Source organism: Orcinus orca, chromosome X, assembly GCF_937001465.1.
Source record: "Orcinus orca chromosome X, mOrcOrc1.1, whole genome shotgun sequence".
NCBI classification, from domain to species: domain Eukaryota; kingdom Metazoa; phylum Chordata; class Mammalia; order Artiodactyla; family Delphinidae; genus Orcinus; species Orcinus orca.
In genome coordinates, this window is record NC_064580.1 from 29,408,760 (window position 1) to 29,429,630 (window position 20,871).

Here is a 20,871-nt window from a genome sequence, read left to right on the forward strand (position 1 = left end):
TTTACTCAGATGGTCTGTGAACAATGCTGAGAAAGAAGTAGGGAGGGAAGGAAAGAAGGCATTAAAGGAGAAAGGAAAGGAAGAAAGGAGGTGGGGAAGGAAGAGAGGAAGATTTTTTTCACTCTTATTAAGAAGTCCTTTGTATCTTTTAGGACAAAGATAATTGATATAACTGTTGCACAGTGTGAAAATTACTTTTCATAATAGTTTAGTTGCTACCTTAAGCATGTCTTCTTTTTGCTGTGGTTTCTTTTTCTCAGATTCATCCAGAAGTGTATCAGCCTGAATGATCCAGTTTGTGATGTGATTCACATTCTGGTCAAAGGTTTCCATGTGTTTCTGGTATTCCTTAATTTTAGAGACATACCATGACATAGTATTAGTTAGACAATATTTTAAAATATTTGCCCTACTTTGTACAATTTTAAAAGACAAAAAATGTAGTATCATTCAAATTAGTTTTAGGTGCAATCTCCATATAGAATATAATACAAACATGCAAAAAATATCTTACACTATAGAAATAGATATTGAAATAAGGGCCAACACTTATGTGGAGTTGAAGAATTTGCTAACATAAATACTATTATTTAAAGCTTATATAATTTCTTTCTCATGATGGAGAGGGGCTGAAAATCTTCCAGCCTCTTCTCTTACCAACAAAAGGTTTAACCACTCTTCTGCCCGGGAAGTGACAGCTATCCAGTTACTATTCAGAAGACTCAGTTTATCTTCCACCAAGGTCTCCTTCTTGCCCAAAACTGCTTTCAAGGCCTCTCCTAGCTCTGTAATGCTCTTTAGGTGAACCTTCTGTTTCTCAATCTCTTTCTGAGTAGCCTGTGAAAAGAACAGCATTTGAGCTTCGAGTACTGTCGTCTTAAGACTTAAAGCTTTTGAAATGGCTATGCGTCCAGTTACTATGGTAAGAGTTTTCAAGGGTTTAAACTTTCAACCATGTCTTTAGGAATGATGAAAATCATCCCATATACACTGTAGTTTCGTTACTGGGTACATATGAATATGTATGCATACATAAACATGATTGACTTATTTATTTATGATTGTACATATTTAATAATAAACATACATACTGTCCATCTAAACATATTCATATTTACTTAATTTGTATAAGTATTGGCTAAAGGTAGATCTCAGAAAACCCATCCACAAATAAGCAACTGCTTTTATTTATTTACTTATTTACCGTATTTTTATTTTATTTTATTTATTTAACATCTTTATTGGAATATAATTGCTTTACAATGGCGTGCTAGTTTCTGCTCTATAACAAAGTGAATCAGCTATACATATACATATATCTCCATATCTCCTCCCTCCTGCATCTCCCTCCCACCCTCCCTATCACACCCCTCCAGGCAGTCACAGTCACAAAGCACCGAGCTGATCTCCCTGTGCTATGTGGCTAAGCAACTGCTTTTAGAAAATTCAGCAATTATTGCACTCCTGTATTTCTACTGCAGGTACTTTCAAATTTTTGGTGCCACAAACCTGTTTGGCATCTGGTGAAACTTAAGTATCCTTTCTCATAATAATGTTTTTAAAAGGATAAAATTAAATGCAATGGATTTAAAATTAAAAACATTTATACTTAAATAAAATATACAAAATATATTTTTAAAATTTGTGAGATAGTAATACATGTTTTCTTTCGCAACATGTATAACTACAATGATCTAGCAACAAACCTTTAGGATAATTTCAAAGTAGTGATTAGCACCACTGGTGTTTTGAATTATATTCAATGACTAGAATGTAATATAAAATTATCTGTCATAATTTTATCTGTGACTGCTGGCAAAGTCACAGGAAGTACTGATACTGCTGGGATTTGTTGCTCACACTCATAATTGAAAAAATGCTTAATTTCAGTTAGAAGTAAATTAAAGAGATACTATTAAAATCCCCTAAGAGAGCACCAGTACTTCCTAAGACTTGATTTTCAAACCTGAAAATAAGCACATTTAATATTAGAAATTATGTAGAGAGTTGATGGAAAACTGATCCTAGTATAAACTTTACTGTCAGTTCTACGTACACCCTTTCTTGTGACGTGTCATGGCGGACCACATGACCATCTTGCATTTCCCTGCCTCTGCCCCCGATCCCTCCCTCGCCCACATACAGCTGTTGGACCTTCCCTGGTGGATAAGTCTGAGCCAAACAGATACTCTCTCAAGAAGTTTAACTGAGAGATACAGAGACTATGGTAATACCCCAGCTGAGAAGTCATTTGAAATGGAGCTGATGTCTTTACTGCAGCAAGTCAAAGCCATATTAAGACAAAATTACTGGGTAGCAGCAATGACAAGAAGTGGAGGGAGACCTTTTGCAAAGAGGCAAATGAAATATATGCACAGAGAATAAGAGAAGTGGTCCAAGTAAACGACAGGAAGATGGTGTCTATGAGGCCAGCATATATCCTTAGTCCTATATATTCTCAGGGTGCATTTCTATCTTTGTAGTATACAGAAATAACTCTTATGGCTGCCTTTCCTCCATACTCTCAGGTCCTGATCTACTCAAAGTATATATAAATACACACACACACATATACACATTTTGCTTTTGCTTTGGCTATCAAATAAGCAGGGGAATAAATGAGGTTAAAAGATGGTATAAAATAATTTCTATATAAAACAGTCATTGTTTCTTCAATTCTAATATATACTTTTCTATTTGTTTTTCTTTTTCAAAATAAAAAAATCTGAAATTAAGGTAATTAATGCTAAATGAACTTATCAGCTACCATGCAATGGGCTATTTGTAATGTAGCTGTCATCTGTTGCACATGAGTGAGTTAGCAATTCATAAAAGGAATTCCTTCATGTATTAATCACAAATGTTACTGAGCTCCTGCCAAATGGCTCACTATTACAGCAGAGATGTAGGTGATTTTACCTAGTGTCTTTTAGGAAATTATGAGAAATGCCATCTTTGGGTGGAAAAAGCCCTTCTGCAGTTTGACTTGTGACTGCTCATGGGCTAGATTCCAGCCCTTTCATTCCCTTTGTCTGCACCCTTGTGTAGCACACAATCTTTACAACCATACATGGTAGCCACTATTCTAGGCACTGTGGATAAAATGATAGAGACACAAAGTCCTTACCTTTATAAAACTTATATTTGAGTATGACAAAAATATGAAAATATATGTAAATGAGCATTTCCTACTTCCTATATTCCAGACTAGTGCCTTGTCACTATAGTTCATTTACTCATAAAGGTAACACCTCACAAAGTTAAAGAAGTTAAAGCTTAATTTATATTTGGATCACTAACTATCTCTTAAAATAACTTCAGAAAGATGATACTATGTTTAAACTTTGATACAAAAAGTCGTTGCGAACACAGACATTTGTCCCTTCTAAGCCAGGCAATGTGATTAAAGGCAGTGGAAATTTCCAAATCTCAGAAGAGATCAGAGAAGTTTTGAATTTAGGAAATATTGTTGCAAACAGTTAATGGGTCACAAACAACTATTATTCATTAAAATCTCCCCAAATTCTCCAGCTAATTTTCAAGAGAAAATGTTTTATGTCCAGTAATACTTCATTCAGTTAATAAGAACAAGAAAACAGGAAATGTGGACTAATTTCTGGTTTCATTTTATGTTTTTCAATGTTGTAAGGTAAAACTCAAACATGTTGAAGTTAACACCATCATGAACATGAGCTTGAAAAAAACCAGTGTTCATTGTGGTAGTGTATAACCGTTTATGGCCAAAAGTGAATAAGGAGAAAATTTACACTCCTACTGTAAAAAGACCTAAAGTCAAACCTTTACATGTGGTATTCAAGAATAAACTGGTATTGAATCATTTGTATAAATGCTATTTTTGGTTAGGAAAAATATTGTGCTCGTTTAATGGATTTTTTATTTTCCCCCACAAAAGCAATTTTTTTTAAAGAAGATGTTGGAGGTAGGAGTTTATTAATTAATTTATTTATTTTTGCTGTGTTGGGTCTTCATTCCTTTGTGAGGGCTTTCTCTAGTTGTGGCAAGCGGGGGCCACTCTTCATCGCGGTGCGCGGGCCTCTCACTATCGCGGCCTCTCTTGTTGCGGAGCACAGGCTCCTGACGCGCAGGCTCAGTAGTTGTGGCTCATGGGCCTAGCTGCTCCGCGGCATGTGGGATCCTCCCAGACCAGGGCTCGGACCCGTGTCCCCTGCATTAGCAGGCAGATTCTCAACCGCTGCGCCACCAGGGAAGCCCACCACAAAAGCATTTTTAATTAATGGCATGGCTTACAAATAATAGGATCTTAGATTTTAAAAAGTATGCTGATCTTGCTCTGTGAAGATCTTACTTAAATTTCAATGAGTCAATGTACATTAGATGCTTAATACCCACTCTGCACTGTGCCATTCACTGCCAGAGATAAGGAAGGAGGCAGTCTCTGCATACCTTGCTCTAATGCTATCTAAAGTGTAGCTGCAGAGAAAAGTTGAAACACAAGCAAACAATTTGATATCATATTAGAAAGAACATAATTTTGAGGAAAAGATAATTCATGGCTGGTATAAGCATGAATGGCTTCAAGGGAGAGGTGATAATTGAAACCAGAGTTTACCATAAAGGACGGGATGGTTTAGACTGACTAAAGACAAAGTATAAAATGATGAGAAAGTACGAAGGTTGTAATCAAAAGCCACCAAAAGGGGAATATGGGGTACTCACTGGAAACTAAAAACATATATTTTAAGATGTCAAGGAACCATTTTTCCATGCTCTGAAAGTCTCCCTTAACAGAAGAATGTCTATACTTGCAGATGTATTGAGAACTGAATTACTGAATTAAACTACAGCTACTCTGTTGGCCATTCTCTCTATACCCTTACCTCTTTAAGAAAGGTAGACTTATTTATGGGGTTGGTGAGGTGGGGAGAAAAAATTGAAAATACACTTCTTCCTCTCAAAAGGCATTCAATCCTCAGTACACATGGTTTCTTCTGTTGCCTTATGAGGTGAGAGGGTTGGAGAGGGTTTGGGAAGGTCTACCCTTCTGAATGGGCAAGTTCAAATTCAATGATTAAATTGAATCAATTGTAAATCAGCTCTCTTAGTTTTTTTCAATCATGCAGTAGTGTGACAGATTCTAGGATCAATTTTAAGGTTGAATTAAAAGCAAAATTATGGACACAGTTTTGTTTTGACCTATGACATGGTCATAAGTCTAGTTACAGGAGTTTCAACAGCAGCTTAATGTGAACTATCTACTTGGTGCTTGGGGTTTTATGATACAGGAAAAAAAATGTCAGATAAGAGTAGAACTCAATGTAAATATCAACTGCCACAAAATCTAACACTTTTCTTTATTTTCCATATCTTTAATTTGTAACATTTGATAGCTCCAGAATAAATAATTGAAATATTAAACACTACCCTCTATGATTTTAAAGAAACAAATTTGCTCTCTACTTTTTCGTAGCCATAGCAATTTTTTAAATGCTAGAACAATTTTCTTATAATAAAAGAAATGGGTAGCATAGGTTAATTTCTCCTAATTAAGACACCCACCCATGTGTTCAAGTGAAGGATGGAAACTACATTCTGATTCATCCCTCATACCTATAAGTTAAATCACTTGAGTCTAATTTTAAGTGGCCTGAGAGGTTCAGGATTTCACCCTCAGCTTCATCAACTCTCTTCACTGATGAGGTAGCAGGCTGGAAAAACTTGTTCTGTCAGTCTCTGTTGATCATAAAATTATGTGATGGAAACATCTTTAATTGATTTAAAGGTAAAATAGTAAAAAGTGTTGGATTAATTATCTGGTCCCATAGGAACACGTCCACAGATATTTGCCAACAGGGGCAGAGAAACAAAACCCACTTGCGCTTGAGCCTCTCTTTCACCCATTTCACATTTTCAGAGGTCCAATGCTTTCCACAAATTCTCCTGGAATTTCTGATGGATTTATATTCTTAGGATAACTTCTCAATCTGATTTCCTATTATTCCCACCCTCTCCCCTTTTTTTTTAATGAATTCTTTTTTTTGAATTTTATTTTATTTATTTTTTTTCTACAGCAGGTTCTTATTAGTCATCAATTTTATACACATCAGTGTATACATGTCAATCCCAATTGCCCAATTCATCCCTCTCCCCTTTTTTTATCTCTTAGGTGTCCCCTGTCCCATAGATTCTATCTTCACTCAGTCCCACCTTTAGTCAAATGTGTGCCATAACACCATTTCCATGTATTTTCCATCCTTTACTAGGATGCTACAAAATTCCTGTTTATTTGATCTTTCTTTACCTCTCGTGCAAGTTCCCACTATATGGATGAAGAGTTAACTAACACACCCAAAAAAGGTATTTTAAAAGGTTACCCTCACCAAGTGAATTCTGCCTTCAGTCAGTCTGCATAAATATTATACTATTTCTGGTCATCAGAAATGGGAGAGAGTTTTCACCTTTAGCTACAAAACATATTCACGGGAAGAAAGTGAACAAATTTACCACATTACTGCAATTCTAAGATGTGCATTTGTCACATATTAAGGTCTCTGAAATTGAGATAAAACGTACAATATATGTTCACATTTAAGGTGGTGGTGTTTCTTTTGATCCAAAATAGCTGTAATTAAATCAACAGTGTATCATTCAATCTAATATGTCTTAAATGTGATAAAACATCATATTAATTGTTTTTTCAGGTCCTACATTACTCTGCCATGGTCCAAGGATTCAAACATATTTTATTATTAGGCTAATGTGATGGAATAATATAATGATACATTTTAAAAGAATATAAAACATTAAATAGTGGATTTTATACCAATGTGTATTGACTTTTTATTAATAATGCATTGCCTATTAAAAAAGAATTTCATGAAAGCAGAATACGCAAAACAGAAATTATAGCTATAATGACAGTGAATAGTGACTCCAGTGGCATTTAACAGATGTTCTATTTTCTAAGTAACCGCTGCTTGATGCATTCATTGTACAAAGTTAATGATCTGCTAGTGTTATTTCACTTCACAGATAAATTACTGTGCTCTCTTTAAAAAAGATATGTAATTTTTCACGGGAATGATAGTGTAACAGACTGTAGAAATAAGTAATAGTTCTCACGCTTTTATAGCTAAGGGGAGTGATGAGTTGATGCAATTATCCAGATAATCTAGGACCAGAGGCCAGATCTCTTTAAACCGTGAAAGATAATTGTTAAAAAAAAAAAACAAAAAACTACAGGACATCATTGGCTGAACTGAACATAGATCTCGTAAGACTGCTTGTACTGCACTAGCTAGTGGTTCTCAAACTTTGCTGAATATTAGAGACACTGGCCACACTCAGACCGATTAAATCAGAATTTCTGCGGATAGGCTCTCAGCACTGGTAGGCTTTTAAAGTTCCCCAGGTGATTTCAATGTGCGGCCAATGCTGAGAACCACTGGCAAAACAGAATGATACATTATGTCATGAGATCTTAGTGGGTAACTCTCATTAAATTTTAGCATTGAAGTGACAGCAGAAGGATAATTGAGGAAAGGTATAATTGTTGTTCTTAATGTTGACTATTATAAAAATTTGTCCCTGAAATAAATGTGAAAATCATGACTTGTTACATAAGTGGCTATTTAGACATGAATTATTTTGCATTATAATACCCTGAGTTAAACTCAACATTTATGTGTGTGTGTGTGTGTGTGTGTGTGTGTGTGTGTGTGTGTGATTCTAACACGTAACTCTTGGTATCCCACGACTACTGTTAATAAAAATTAATGGTCAATTTATGTAAAATGGTAAATATGAATTATCCAAAAAGTTGATGGATTAAACTATTAAACTATTAAACCTTTAAACTATTAAAGAACAAAAATTATTTTTCTAGGGAATGATATTTAACCATTTTAATTTTTAGATAACACTGTGAATATTAAAGGGCTTTAATATAGCTGAATTATTTAACTGGCTTTGAATTTTTGGCTACTGAAATTAAATTAGGAATGAAAGAAATCTGTTAGTGGTTAAATCAGAAAGTCATGTAGATTAAACTTTGCTGAAGCTTATATTTTCCAGACATAATGATCATCTGAGATATAAACTTCTATTTAATTACAGAAATATTTATTTTCCGATGGTTATATTTCTGTGCTCAATTCATATGCTAAACAACTGGGACCAGTAATGGGATATTCAGAATTGATTTACTTATATCCAACTAACCAAAGTGATTCTTTTTTTTTTTTTTTTTTTTCTTGGCCATGCTGCGTGGCTTGCAGGATCTTAGTTCCTTGACTAGGAATTGAACCCGTTCCCTTCGCAGTGAAAGCACAGAGTTCTAACCACTGGGCCATGATTTTAAGACATTAACAAATAATATCTAAAATCTAATATCACACCAGTGGCCATAGATTACAGACTAAAATAGGTGATAAATGCACACAGAATTTTCATTTTATTATTTTTATGTGGACTTATATATTGTGCACTTCAAATTTAGCCATGCTGTATTTTATTCTCATTGCGGATGATGAATAGCTTTTTGTCACTTTAGATACCTTAAAATCAGAGACAGTGTTGGATTCTAGTTGCAGATTTGCTATATACCAGGACTTCTATTTTCTCATCTATAAAATGGGAGCATTTGGTCAGATGATTGTTTCCATTTGTTCTAAAAATTACCAAACTTTGAAAGCAAATCAGCATTTTTCTCTTCTCTCAAGAAACGCTTTGGCATTCTTTTAATTTTTATCTCTTAAATTACAATTTATTATATCAAAGAGATTTTTATTGAGCATGTACTACATATCAGATACTATTTTATGCGCATGGGAAAAACCAGTGAACAAAACAGATACTTTCCCTGTCCTTTTGGCAAGTGAAACTGTTAATGCCCATGTAGTAGTCTAAGAGAGTAGGGGTTATCTTGACAGCTCAGGGATCTTGTACAGTGCTGGTACTCCAAATCCCCAGGTGCTGGTAACCTCCCCTAGTTTGCCTTACCCTCCCCTTCTGTTGTCTCTGTCTCTACACTAGAGCCATCAGTGTTTCTGACCTCAACCTGGCAAAATCCATTATCACAGATTTGTACAGTACAAAGAGGGAATATATGTGATCATTCATGGAGTGACAAACATCACAGATGTGGTTTTCTTATGGCATCTCTGTTGTCCAGACCATGCAGCTAGAAGTGATCCACTCTATCAAAATCTTAATATTAATTTTCCCTCTTTATCACTACTCTGATGGAGGCAGATTGTTGAATTTAAAAATAGAATGAGGGACTTCCCTGGTGGCCCAGTGGTTAAGAATCTGCCTGCCAATGCAGGGGACACGGGTTCGAGCCCTGGTCTGGGAAGATCCCACATGCCGTGGAGCAATGAAGCCCGTGCACCACAACTACTGAGCCTGTGCTCTAGAGCCCATAAGCCACAACTACTGAGCCCGTGAGCCACAACTACTGAGCCCATGAGCCACAACTACTGAGCCCATGTGCCACAACTACTGAAGCCTGTGCACCTACAGCCCGTGCTCCACAACAAGAGAAGCCACTGCAATGAGAATCCCACACACCGCAATGAAGAGTAGCCCTCGCTTGCCGCAACTAGAGAAAGCCTGCACATAGCAATGAAGACCCAATGCAGCCAAAAATTTTAAAGATTAGAATGAAACAGCTACTGGGCTTTAGGAATTTCAAATTAGTATTAACGGTTTAACTTTGCAATTCCCATTATAAACTTTTTACCTTATTTCTGTTATTATTATTCTAAAATGTTTTATTCCTGTTATTTTAATTTTTTTTTCTTGCCACTCCTGCAAGACCGGGAGAAGTAGCTGTTTCACCTAACACACAGAAACAAACACAGAGTCAAGCAAAATGTGGAGATAGGGGAATAGGTTCCAAATGAAAGGAGAAGTAAAAAAAAAAAACACAGGAAAAAATATCTCAATGAAATGGAGATAAGGAATTTACCTGATAAATATTTCAAAGTAATGGTCAAAAAATGCTCACTGGACTCAGAAGAATGGATGAATACAGGGAGAACTTCAACAGAAACAGAAAATATAAGTACCAAACAGAAACTAAAGAGCTGAAGATTAAAATAACTGAACTTAAAAATACACTAGAGGAGTTCAACAGAAGACTAGAAAAAGCAGAAGAAAGAATCAGTAAAAATATGTGGGAAAAAAAAATATGTGGAGATTAAACAACCTACTACTGAACAACCAATGGGTCAATGAGGAAATCAAAGAAGAAATTTAAAGAAATACCTTGAGACAAATGCAAAAGGATATATATCAAATCTATGGGATGGAGAAAGCAGTTTTAAGAGGGACGTTCAAAGTTCATAGAAACATAGGCCTGCCTACCTCAAGAAATAAGGAAAATCTCAAATAAACAGTCTAACTTTACACCTAAAGGAAAGAGAAAAATAAGAACAAAGCCCAAAGTTATTAGAAAGAAGGAAATAATAATGGTCAGAGCAGAAATAAATGAAATAGAGACCAAAAAGACAACATAAAATATCAATGAAACTAAGAACAAGTCCTCGGGAAAGATAAGCAAAATGGACAATCCTTTAGGTAGACTCACTAAGAAAAAAAGAGAGAGGGTTCAAATAAATAAGACCAGAAATGAAAGAGGAGAAATTACAACTGACACCAAACAAATATGAAGGACCATAAGAGACTACTATGAACAATTATATGCCAACAAACTGGACAACCTACAAGAAATGGATACATTCCTAGAAACATACTATCTTCAAAGACTGAATCATGAAGAAATAAAAAATATGAATAGACCAATTACTAGTAAGGAGACTGAATCAATAACCAAAGAACACCCAACAAACAAAAGTCCAGGACCAGACAACTTCAGTGATGAAGTCTATCAAATATTCAAATAATATTTAATACCTGTCCTTCTCAAACTCTTCTAAGAAACTGTAGAGGAGCAAGTGCTCCCAAGCTCATGTTATGAGGCTAGCATCACCCTGATACCAAAACCAAAGAAGGACACCACAAAAAGAGAAAATTACAGGCCAAGATCTCTGATTAACATAGATGCAAAAATCTTCAACTAAGCATTAGCAAATGAATTCAAGAATACATTAAAAGGATTATACATCTTGATGAAGTGGGATTTATTCCAGGGATGAAAGGAAGCTTCAACCTCTGCAAATCAATCAACATGATACACCATGTTAACAAGATGAAGAATAAAAATCATATGATCATCTCAGTAGATGCAGGAAAAGCATATGACAAAAATCAATACCAATCCATAATAAAAATTCTCAACAAACTGGATATAGAGGGAATGTACCTCAACATAATAAAGGCCATTTTTCACAAACCTACAGTTAACATCATAATGAAGAAAACTGAAAGATTCTCCTCTAAGATCAAGAACAAGACAGGTTGTCCACTCCCCCCACTTTTATTCAACATAGTATTAGAAGTACTAGCTTGAGCAATTAAGCAGGAAAAAGAAATAACAGGCACCCACATTGGAAAGAAAGAAGTAAAACTGTTACTATTTGTGAACAACATAACTTTACATATAGAAAACCCTAAACACTCTACCAAAAAACTTTTAAAACTTATAAATTCAGTAACTTAGCAGAGTACAAAATCAATACACAAAAATCTGTTGCATTTTGATACACTAAAAGTATCAGAAAGAGAAATTAAAAAAATAAACCCATTTACAATTTCATTGTAAACCCATTCTACAATTTCATAAAGAAGAATAGAATGCCTAGGAGTAAATTTAACTAAGGAGTTAAAGAACTTATACACTTAAAACTATAAGACACTGATGAAAAAAGTGAAAAAAACACAAATAAATGGAAAGATATTCCATGCTCATGGATTGGAAGAATTAATGTTGCTCAAATGTCCATACTACCCAAAGCAAACTACAATTTCAATGCAATCACTATCAAAATTCCAATGACATTTTTCCCAGAAATACAACAAACCATCCTCAAATATGTATAGAATCACAAAAGATCCTGAATAGACAAAGCAGTCTTTGAAAGAAGAAGAATATAGGTGGAGGCATCATGCTCCCTGATTTCAAATTATACATCAAAGCTATAATAGTTTAAAGAGTGTGGGTTTGGCATACAAACAGACACACAGATCAGTGGAACATAGCCCAGAAATGAACCCATGTATATATGGCCAATTAATCTATGACAAAGGAGCCATGAATATGGGGGGAATGACAGTCTCTTCAATTAATGGTGTTGGGGAAACTGGACAACTACATTCAGAAGAATAAACCTGGACTACTGTCTTTCACCATATACAAAAATTAACTCAAAATGGATTAAAGAGTTGAATGTAAGACCATAAACCATAAAACTCTGTAAAGCTTCTGGACATCAGTCTTAGCAATATTTTTTGAATCTGATTCCAAAGGCAATTGCAACAAAAGCAAACATAAGCAAATGGGACTACATGAAACTAAAAAGCTTCTGTACAGTGAAGGAAGCCATTATCAAAATGAAATGGCAATCTACTGAATGGGAGAAGACATTTGCAAATCACATATCTATAAGGGGTTAATATCCAAAATATATAAAGAGCTCATACAATTCAGTAAGAAAAAAAAAACAATCTGATTAAAAAATGAGCAGAGGATCTAAATAGATACTTTTTTTCCAAAGGAGACATACAGATAGTCAACAGGCACATGGGGAGATGCTCAATATCACTAATCATCAGGGAAATGTTAATCACCACAATGAGATACCCCTTCACAGCTGTCATAATGGCTATTATCAAAAGGACAAGAAATAACAAGTGTTGGCAAGGATGTAAAGAAAAGGCAACCCTAGTGCACTGTTGGTGGGAATGTAAACTGGTGCAGTCTCTACAGAAACCAGTACGGATGTTCCTCAAAAAAAAATTAAACTATCATATGATCCAGCAATTCTACTTCTGGGTATTTATCAAAAGAAAATGAAAACAATAATTCTAAAAGATACATGCACCTGTATGTCCATTGCAGTACTATTTACAATAGCCAAGATATGAAAACAACCTAAGTGTCCACTGATGTATTAATGGATAAAGAAGATGTGATGTACAGACACACACACACAAACACACACACACACACACACACTGGAATACAACTCAGCCATAAAAAGGAATGAAATCTTGAAATTTGCTACAACATGGATGGACCTTGATGGTATTATGTTAAATGAAGTAAGTCAGACAGAGAAAGACAAATACCATATGATTTCACTTATATGGGGAACCCAAAAAAACAAAACTTACAGAGAACAGATTGGTAGTTGCTAGAGGGGAGGGGTGTTGGGGTGTGGGAGAAATGGGTGAAGGAGGCACTCAAGAGGTACAGACAAAGACAAATACCATATGATTTCACTTATATGTGGAATCTAAAAAAACAAAATAAATAACAAAATAGAAACAGAGTCATAGATACAGAGAACAAACATGCAGTTGCCAGAGGATGGGGGCAAGATAGGGGAAGGGGATTAAGAGATGCAAACTTACAGTTATAAAATACATGAGTTATGGGTATGAAATACATAGTGTGGGGAATACAGTAAATAATAATAATCTTTGTATGGTGACAGATGGTAACTAGACATCATGGTGATCATTTTGTAATATATAGAAATATAAAATCAATATATTGTGTACCAGGAAGTAACATAGTTTTGTAGGCCAATTATACTTTAAAAACAAACAAACTCATAGAAAAAGAGATCAGATTTATGGTTATCAGAGTAGGGGGTTGGGGGAGGGGAAATTGGATGACAGTGGTCAAAAGATATAAACTTTCAGTTTTAACATAAACAAGTACTCAGGGATATAGCGTACAACATGATTAATTAACACGGCTGTATATTATATATGAAAGTCCTTAAGAGAGTCAATGCTAAGTTTTCTCATCACAAGGAAAAAATTTTTTTCTTTTCTTTTGTTTGTATATGAGATGATAGATATTAACTAAACATATTGTGGTCATCATCTCATGATGTACATAAATCAAATCTTTATGGCGTACACCTTAAACTTATACAGTGCTGTATGTAAATTATATCTCAGTAAAACTGAAAGAAAAAATAAAACGCCAATGACTACTAAAATGCAAAAGAAAAAAAAAAGTTGGATTTTTTTCCACCTAGTGCGGTATCAAAATGCTGCCTGAAACGTCCCAATCTCAGGATTTTTATTGCTGTTAATGATGCATGAGGTGGAAAGAACATCACTTGATTTTCGAATAAGTGATTAAGCTTGTGCTACTGACTACATTATAGAAAAAATAAAAAGAACGTGGGAAATGAAAAAAAAGAGGTACAAACTTGCAGTTATAAAGTAAGTCATGAGGATGTAATGTACAGGATGGTGACTATAGCTGACAAAATTATATTACAAATTTTCAAGTTGTGAAAAAAGTAAATCTTAAAAGTTCTCATCACAAGAAGAAAAAGATTTGTAACTTTGCATAGTGACAGATGGTAATGAGACTTGCCGTGGTGATCATTTCACAGTGTATGCAAATGTCGAACGTTTATGCTGTACACCTTAAACTAATACAATGCTATATGCCAATTATACTTCAATAAAAAGAAACCAAAAATAAATAAATGAATTTGTTTTGAAAAGAAGTCTGACATTTATCTTTTGAAATGGCAGGTGAGACTAACAGTCTGAGTCAAGTTCTCCATCTACCAAGAAAGCATTTGAAATGAGAATGTACTAAGGAGTCATGGGGTTTCACGTATGAAAGTTTAACTTTTTTTTCATTTTAAGAAAGTAGAATCATTATCATAAATGTGACTGCTTTATATCTGTAAGCCGCATGTTTTTACTATATGACTGTAATTTTTGAAAAAGCTTCAGCACCTTCCAAATGAGTTTATTAAAAATTATGTAATTAAGATGTAAATGTGTATCCTTTTCATTTGACCACTAAGGGGTCTAAAAGTATATCATTAGCAGCTTAGTGTTTCAAAAGATCGAGAAAGAGTGATAAATTATCATACAGACAAAGAAAAACGCCAGATTTCTATCCTTTTTTTCCTGTTGGATCTCAAATTAGTATTGCTCCAGAGTTTTATGGAAAATGCTTCAGATAGACTCAGTAAGCTGAGCCGTCTCCAGAGCACTCAAGCTTTCTAACATGACAAGGATTATCTAAAAACCTTGCCAAGTTCTTTATCTTATATTTTAATGAGTTTATGGTGAGGCTAAAGCAAACATATCTCCTTAGGTGACATATTCAATGACCTTATGGAGACTCTGGAATTTTGAGTTCATATGTGGCATACTTCTGTAGTTTCACCTCAGTCAGTTATAAATTGTAGTCAGAATTGTTCAAATTCCCTTCATGTATAGCTCTACTCCTTTGTGCACCATTATGTTAGCATTCCTCATTATATTTAGAAAGCTACTCTACTAATATGGGATGAATTGTGTTCCCTCAACATTCATATGATGAAGTCCTAACCCCAGTACCTCAGAATGTGACCCTATTTGCAGACAGGACATTTAAAGAGGTAATTAAGTTAAAAAAAAAAAAAAAAAGGTCATTAGGGTAGACCCTAATCCAAAATGACTGGTGTCCTTATAAGAGAAATTGGGAGACATGCATGTACAGAGGGAAGACCATCTGAAGACAGCTATTTACAAGATATGGAGAGAGTCCTCAGAAAAAAACAACCCTGCCAAAGCCTTGACCTCGGACTTCCAGCCTCCAGAACTGTGAGGAAATAAACTTCTGTTGTTTAAGCCTCTCAGTCTGTGGTATTTTGTTAGGCCGCCCTAGTAAACTAACATATCCATTAAACTGGATATGAACAACCAAATATATTGTCCCTAGCATTAAGGGAAGGGTGACAGAATGAAGCCTGGATCATTTTCATGAATCCTCTACATGTCCCATGGATGTTTTACCATATTTTATACTTTAATAGATCATAAATATTTTCTGGGCTTTTTTTAAATTTATGAGTACTTATGGTTGAAACTGCCATCAGTAGGTCATATATATAGAGAGAGATAGATCATTCAGGACTTCTCTGTCTTTATCTTAGGATGGAAAAGGAAAAGTTGATACTGCTCTGGCCAAAAGTGCTGTCTGTCCCTGAGAATGCATTCTCTTTTTCTTCATTTTAGTATAAGACCTACTCATCATTTCAGCAGGACACACTGGCTACCCAGCCAGATAGAGACCATCTTTTACCACCCTCCCTGAAGGCTAGATATGATCATGTGATTAAGATCTGGCAAATGGAATTTTGGCTTATTTCTTATAACAGCCCAGCTTGCACCTAAATACATGATTGTCATTGATCCCAACTAAATTATCACACAGAAATATGATGTTTGTTTGGGTGATAAGGGGAAATAAAAGGCCAATGTAACTTCTAATCTGTACCCTCTGTACACTCACTACTGTAATAATCTCACAATATATACGATCCTGAACTAATAACTCCAAGTAAATATCTTATCTCTAACAACAAATCTATTCTGAAAGGGAAGAAAAAGACATTTATTCCCTAATGTTTATTTGACAAAAATTGTATGTAACAAATTTTTACATCTACTTGTCATCTGAATCTACATAAAGAAAATCAGTTTTCAGTTTTGATCTCATTGTATGACTAAGTTTTTACATAATGCAATTAAAATTTCCCAAATTTGGATAATCTAGATAGGCTTCTTGAATTCAAAATAAAGCACAGATCTCTTAAACATCTAGTTAACACAGGCACATGTTTGTTAATTTAAAAAAATGAGGGGGCAGAGTGTGCTATGATTTATTTTTTTCTAAGTGCCCAAAGGCTTGGCAAAATTTAAGGTGAAAACACATTATTAATATCAACTATTTACTTTATATCAACACACTTTTAAGTAATGCAGTAATATATCAACTGAAAAAAAATATTAAGCTATTAGTGCCTTGACCTTGAACTGTAGAGAACAATGATGTCTGAATGGCTGTCAGAGAAACAGCAAGAATCTACCAGTTGAGGATTAAAGGAAATCCCGTGCCGTTTGGTGATGGAAACGATAGTGGTCATACAGACCCCATGAGATTTTTTCTATGACTGCGACATCAACAATCTGCTGATCTTGTGAGTCTGTCCTGCCCAACTGTCTGCAGTCTCTGCATCTTTGCCTTCCTCGTGGCTGTGGGGTCCACCTGAATAGTCTCTTAGGCAAGCTAGGGAACATAGAATCTCATCTTTGGACTGACTTTCTGACTAATGATGTATATATTTTTAAGGATTGATGTATATATTTTAAGGATGTATATATTTTTATGAATATATTTTTATTCATAACCTACCTAATTCTAAACAAGCTTTGGAGAGACACTTGCTAAAGCTTCCCACTAGCTTTATTGTATTCCTGAAATATACAGTTAAACTACTGATGAATTTTTGAGGAACGGAAGAATGAAGCACAATAATATTTATGAATCTATTATTGTTGCACACTAACAGTTCCTTGAAAAATCATATTGCTGTATGTTTCATGTATGCTAAAAATAACCTTCAGTGATATAGGTTTTACCTTTCCCCAGGCAACTTCAGAATCCAAATTACTAGGCATTCCTTCAACTGCTGATCTCTTTGTCAATTCCATATCTGTAGCTGCCAGCCATTCTGTCAAGACATTCATTTCCTTTCGCATCTTACGGGACAACTTCAAACATTTCTCCAACTGTTGCTTTCTTTCTGTTACCTGAAAAGAATGATAATAAAATGTAGTTTGGTTTACTTTTTCAATTCAAGTTTAATTTTAGCTACTTAATTGGAAATTTCATATTTTTGTCATTTTAAAATAACCTTTTTCTTACTTTTTAAAAATAATATTTTAGAAAAATTATATATTCTGAATATTAATAGTGAATAAGCACAGTCTAGGGAAGATGAGATCGTTTCTCCAAAAGATAGTGTCCTGCATCAGGTAGAAAGAAAAGCTATTATTTTCTCTAATATAAATAAAAAATAAATTATGGACCAATTTTTTTAAATAAATAGAATGATATAAATCAAACTGAAGATATGACACGTTTCTTTTAGAAACCCTTCAGTCATCTGTCAAAGAGATAGGCAAGAACATTTACAAATGAGGCTTGCCCTTACTGGTAAGGAATCAAAATGGGGAAAGAATACTATTTCTCTCCAAAGGCAAAAATATTTATAAAATACTTAGAATAGCCAATTTTATTGTCATTGCATCTTTAAAGTGTCTCACTTTTGCACAAAAACACAAAGAATAGGTCACTTCCTCCTTAAATATACATTTATTACCCAAAGGGGGCAACAAAATTTGATACCATAACACAATTTTCACTCTCATTAATAGAGAAATCATGACTTGATCCTGTGTTCCAGTTCTCAGTGTTTAAAACTAAGACCCTCAAAGTCAAATTGTTCCATGTTCTCACACAGAAAATGAACACATTTGTGTTTCTCCACCACTTTTCCTGATGTGCCTACATCTTGTGAGTTGGCTGGTTGAATAAAAAGCCCAGAATCTCTTATCTCTTGTTGATACACACACACACACACACACACACACACACACACACGTGTATATATATATATATATATATATATACACAAACACACACACTTATATGTGTGCGTGTGTATATATATATACACACACTTATATATTCTACAAACAAAATAACAATTCAGCCATAAGCATGAAAAAAATGGCAAAGATATCTTTAAAGAATTTTATCTTCAATGAAGATAAATACCCTGAAACTTTGAGAAAAATTCCAAATACTCAACAAAATTTGTTTCTTTAACAGAGGTGTGCGTACATTAAAAAAAAAATTGTTTAGTTGCTGAGGCTGCAAATTCAATTTTTTTTTTTTAATTTACAGATTTTCCCTTCTATTCTTCCCTTCAGGGAAGTGAAAGCATCTGCATTTTGAGTGCAAGGATTTTACTTGTATGTGGGAGAAAAAATATACACCTTATGGTGTGTTCCTATGCATAGTTATTTTTTCTATGCATTATTGGTAGAAAAAGAATTCTAGATTCAATATTTCAAAGAAATTCTATCTTCCCAGAGTTAATGCATTATTGATTTTTATTTATTCTATTTTGTTTATATCCAGATAAATAGGTTTTAATAAAACAGGAGACACTGTCATCTTAAGGAAAATTGAGTTTTACACTTTTTTTTTTTTTGGTGGAGAAAGGATACATTTAAAATAGTGCCACCCACAGTAGAAATCATTATTTCATGAACGCTTAAAAATGTAAGTGAGGCTGACATGAGTATTGAGGCTTTGAGTATGAGCATTTGAGGCTAAAATGAATATTGCTATTTATGTATATTGTAATATAATAAGCATACAGGAACTGTAAGTATTATTATATCTCGGGTGCTAGGTGTAATATCACTCAATAAAATTAAATAGCTTTAGATATAAGAAACTCTATTTTTATTCATTGAACAATTAAGCTAAGTTGGTGATATTAACCAAACTAATAAAATTGTGTTAAGAAAACTGTCAAGCTCTGAACTGAAATGCCCCCATAATTAATAAATTGAAGCCCAAGCTCCCATGTGACTGTACCTGAATATAGAGTGTTTGGAAAGTAATTAAGGTTAAATGAGGTCACAGGGTGGGACCCTAATCAGATAGGATTGTGGCCCTACTAGAAGAGGAAGAAAAAGATATCCCTCCTTCTCCCTCCATCCCTCTTATCCTCTTCTCCCCTTCCTTCCCCCACCCCTCCCACTCCCCCTCCTTCTCCACCATGTGAGAACACAGTGAGAAAGTGGCCGTCTGCAAGCCAGGAAGAGGGTCCTTACTAGACTGACACCTTGATCTTGAACTTACCAGCCTCCGGCACTGTGAGAAACAAAATGTTCTTGTTTAAGCCACCTAGTCTATGGTATTTTGTTATGGCAGCCTAAGCTGACTAATCCAAAAAAGTAATATATATTGAACTGAGGCAAGTAAAATGATTTAAATTCTGAAGACCATTAAAATAGAAGGGTTTGTATATTTATATAAAAAGAATAATACATTAAGATATCCTCTGTTTCCATAAAACAAAACCACTATTGTTGAAGATGCTTGGAAGACTTAAATATGAACAATTTTTTCTCAGAAAAGGAATACATGACTTCTGCCATTTTATAATATATTTGTACATATTCCCTTTATTGCTTATGTTTCTAAATCTTTATTTCAAAAATAAATGCCTGCCCCACATTTTTGCTGTGTTCTGTCATGCTTTTAAAGCTAATTATGATTTCTTAGTAATTGTTCATTTTGCTTTAACGATATTACTCAGTGCCAAATGGTTAAATAAACATACACTTCCAAATATACATTTTCAGGGATAAAGAGGTCTTCACATCATTGTAAGAATCATTCACTCCTTAATAATAATCAACTCAGGACACTAAGAGTCCTCTAATGTCATTTTTATTGTTTTAAACTCAAAGTGATTTATTCTACATTATGTTAAATTTACTCTTGCAAAGGCAAAGATTTTGTGCAAATTCTTCAAGGCAAAGAAAAGGCCCAGACAATAATTTATATTTGAAACAGCTAATTCTCTTTCAAAACTTTAAATTAGAAGGTTTTTAAAATATAAAAATAAAGACTATCAACTAATATGAATGGTGATTTTCAGATTTTCATTTGAATCTAAAACTCACTTTCTCTCAGTGATAAGTAATTTGCAATTTGTAGCTTCAAGACATAACCTTCAATCTACTTTCAGGGTGCAATGTTAGAATTCTGACTCTGCATGGCTACTTCTCAAATATGGGCAAGCATTTACATTTGTGTCTAAGATGAAGTGAAAATTTTCTCATTGATGTTGTTATATTCAATAAAGTTGGGAA

The 20,871-nt window shown here is 34.3% G+C and overlaps 1 protein-coding gene across 1 annotated transcript in view; it reads right to left on the minus strand.

The window, feature by feature from the left end:
* Positions 1-20,871, minus strand: part of DMD (dystrophin) — a 2,251,544-nt gene that overhangs the window by 1,284,447 nt on the left and 946,226 nt on the right. The window contains exons 34-36 of the mRNA XM_049704774.1: positions 17,554-17,724; positions 658-837; positions 220-348 (exon numbers count right to left, since the gene is read on the minus strand). Coding sequence (XP_049560731.1) covers positions 220-348; positions 658-837; positions 17,554-17,724 — 480 coding nt within the window. The remainder of the gene's footprint in view (positions 1-219; positions 349-657; positions 838-17,553; positions 17,725-20,871) is intronic.